This window comes from Entamoeba histolytica, genomic scaffold, assembly GCF_000208925.1.
Source record: "Entamoeba histolytica HM-1:IMSS scf_1104750519127 genomic scaffold, whole genome shotgun sequence".
NCBI lineage: Eukaryota > Evosea > Mastigamoebida > Endamoebidae > Entamoeba > Entamoeba histolytica.
Window position 1 is genome coordinate 4047 of NW_001915359.1, and position 3220 is coordinate 7266.

Sequence of the window (3220 nt, forward strand, 5' to 3'; positions counted from 1 at the left end):
GCTCATACAAATATAAACTTATAAACTTTCTTGCACTTTTCTTACAGATAAGAGATGGTTATATAAATGACATGCTATAAAAATTCAATATCAACTATTTACTTTATTTCTTTGTTATTCTTAAACCTATTTCAACATTCTCCACACCACAGCAATATGTTCATAAAACTTGAACTTTATCCAAAAATTAATTAAACAAAAATAATAAAAGTTATTATATTCTAAACATTTAGAACAAAACAATAAATGAGATAATAATATACATTACCAATAATAAGAAAATCCATTTGTTAGATATATTAAAATATATCTAAATACTAACTCTAAACAGAACCGTTCATTCTTCAATTATTTTATTGAATATTAATCACCTTTTATTTGGTTATCAATCATTTTCATCTACAAATATTTAACTAAATAAAAAATGAAATAGAAAGATAAACTCTCTTTTATTCTTTTTTATTGTTAATATACAAACAAATAACACATAGACTATAATAATTGTGTCGTACAATTAATGATTTGTTTGCATTATCTCTATTTAACAAATAATATTGTATTTTTATAGAATATGTTAAGTTAATAGTGTAAATTTAATGTTTAATGTGAATCTTTTCAAAATATTATTAACAAATTTTTCATTTTATTAATCATTTTATCATAACATCGTTGTATTCACATAATGTTTGTTAGAACAAATAATATTTTTCTATTAATACTTATATATTACTGTAATATTACTAATCCTCATCCTTACCTCGTATCGAACTCTTTTTAGTAATAAAGAACAATTAAAGTTTTATTCTTATCAGTTACTGTTATACTATTAGTTTAAAAAAAATTTAATACCTTTAAATTTTTACTATATGTCATAAAAATGGTGTAGACATTGTGCAAATACAAGCAAAACATGAATTGAGTTGTTATTGATTAATAAAAAGATTATGTGTCGCACAATTTTCTTTAACTCCATTTTATTACTCATTTTCATCTTTTATTACGACATACCCAAATAATAAAAATAATAATTTATTTATCATTTTAATACCTCATAAGAAATAATAATGAAATTAATTTTTCTTACTTTTAATTTTAAGATCTTCTTTTTTTCTTGATATTTTGAATAATTTTATACATAGCCAAATATAAAGGAATAATAGAACTAATAAAATAACAAAGAAGAATAAAACATGATCAGAGCTGATCATGCAAAGTCCATAGAAAAAAAGAACATCCATGAAGAATATATTTTTGGACAGTGGGGGTTATTAATAAAATATGTTATTTTAAAGGGTGGAAAGGTTGAGATTTTATGTCCAAGAAGAAAACGTAAAATTGATAAGAGAAACCAACTTGATATTAGTTTTGTTGAAGTAGAAGATCAGTGTTATAAGGCTGCAGATATTTTTCAAGAGGTACATTCTTATGTAAACCAACTCTGTGAAAAAGGAAAACTTAAGAAACGGGATAAAGCAAGAACTGAGAGGAAAATTGTTCATGATATAATAATGAACAAATTAACACAATGGTGCCATGATAAAAGTGAAAAAGAAGGTATTAAAATGAAATATAGATATGGCAAACCTTCATATAAAAAGAAAGAAAAAGAAAGAAATCTTGTCATTTATGAAATTGGGTTTAATGGAAGAACTTATGAAAGAAATGATATTAGATGTTATTTTGGAAATTGGATGCAAAAGGTTCTCCAGCTTCTTCTTAAAAAACCAAAAGAAAAATCTATTACAATATCTCAAAGTACTCTTCCCCACGAATTTTATGAAAATTTTATTTCCCCTGATTATGAAGAAAATGAAGATACAAATATTAATGAACTTGAATCTGTCAATAATTCACCTAGTGGCTATGAAAAAAATATATCTACTTTTGGTTTACAAAACGTTTATCCTCCACAACAAATATACAACCCAACCCATCTTCAATGTAACAGAAATTGGTGTCATTGCATTATTCTTTCCAACCCTATTCAACTATACGGTCAATACTACTACCCCCCTCAAAATAATTTAAGTATTATTGGACTACAAGGAATATCCTATAACTAACAATAAGAAACTACTAAATGAGTATACTTCTTAATGAATGTGTTAAATAAAAGCTTTAAAAATTTAATCATTAACACAGTTAAATTTCTGTTTTGTTTTTTTATTCAATAAAAAAAACAGACGTTTACAACAATACACAATCTTTGTTTTGTTCATTTGCTATTTTTGTCAATTTAAAAAAAATAAATGTTGTTATTATTAAAACACTAAAACAGGGGTAACCATTGTAATCAAACCAAAAAGTTCAGTGGAATATTTCATAAAAATTTGCTTACCCTCTCTGAGGTTTTTATTCTATTTATAAATGACAGTTTTTTTTATTAATCATTTATTTGTAAGTTACAATTATAATAAAATATTATTCCTAAAACAAATATTCTCAGATGGTAAAAAGTTATTTTGTTTTCATTTCTACAATACTTTTTTGAATGACAAACTTGGCTAATTATTTATAGAGAAATTTGAGGTATGTAATACTTATTTCTTTTTAAAAATAAAAAAAATAAACCAAAATTATATTTACAAAGAATAATAAAGACATAGTTTTAATTATAAAATAGAAACACCTTTAGAAGAAAGAAAACGAATAACTTGTTGAGAGACTGAAGTACCAGTAAGAACAATATTTAATAATTTTGTACATTTATTAAGTAACATTTGAATACCAGAATCAGTCACATTAACACACATACGTAATTCTACAGTAGTTAATAAAGGACAAAAATCAGAAATATTTGATAATAAAGCATCACTACATTGAGAGAAATTAAGTCTCATTACATTCATCCATTGGGCTTCTTGAGAAAATAATTGAGGAGCACTATAAGTAATGCCTTGCATAGAAAAACTAGTAATTCTAGGTAAAGCATTAATAATGAATTGAATTTGATTTGGAGTAAAAGGAGTAAAAGAGATATCAAGATATTGTAATGAACGGATTCCAGAGAGAATAACACCAGATTCAGGAGTAATATTTTCACAACCACTAATATCAAAATGAGATAAATTTAAACATGAATCTCTTACAGCTAATATTACTCTATTAGTTACTGCTGTTGTACCACTTAAAAATAATACTCTAAGACGAGGGGATCGATAAATAAATTGAATTAAAGCAGTTTCAGTTAGAGTAGTATTATTTGTACAATAAAAATGAG

General features: G+C 24.3%; 1 protein-coding gene across 1 annotated transcript; it reads left to right on the forward strand.

The window, feature by feature from the left end:
- Positions 1 to 1190: 1190 nt before the first annotated feature.
- On the forward strand, positions 1191 to 2063 carry EHI_187400 (uncharacterized protein; the record flags this gene model as incomplete). The annotated part of the gene is made up of 1 exon (XM_646650.1): positions 1191 to 2063. One exon carries the CDS (start codon positions 1191 to 1193, stop codon positions 2061 to 2063), a length of 873 nt encoding a protein of 290 aa, XP_651742.1.
- Between the last annotated feature and the right edge of the window lie 1157 nt (positions 2064 to 3220).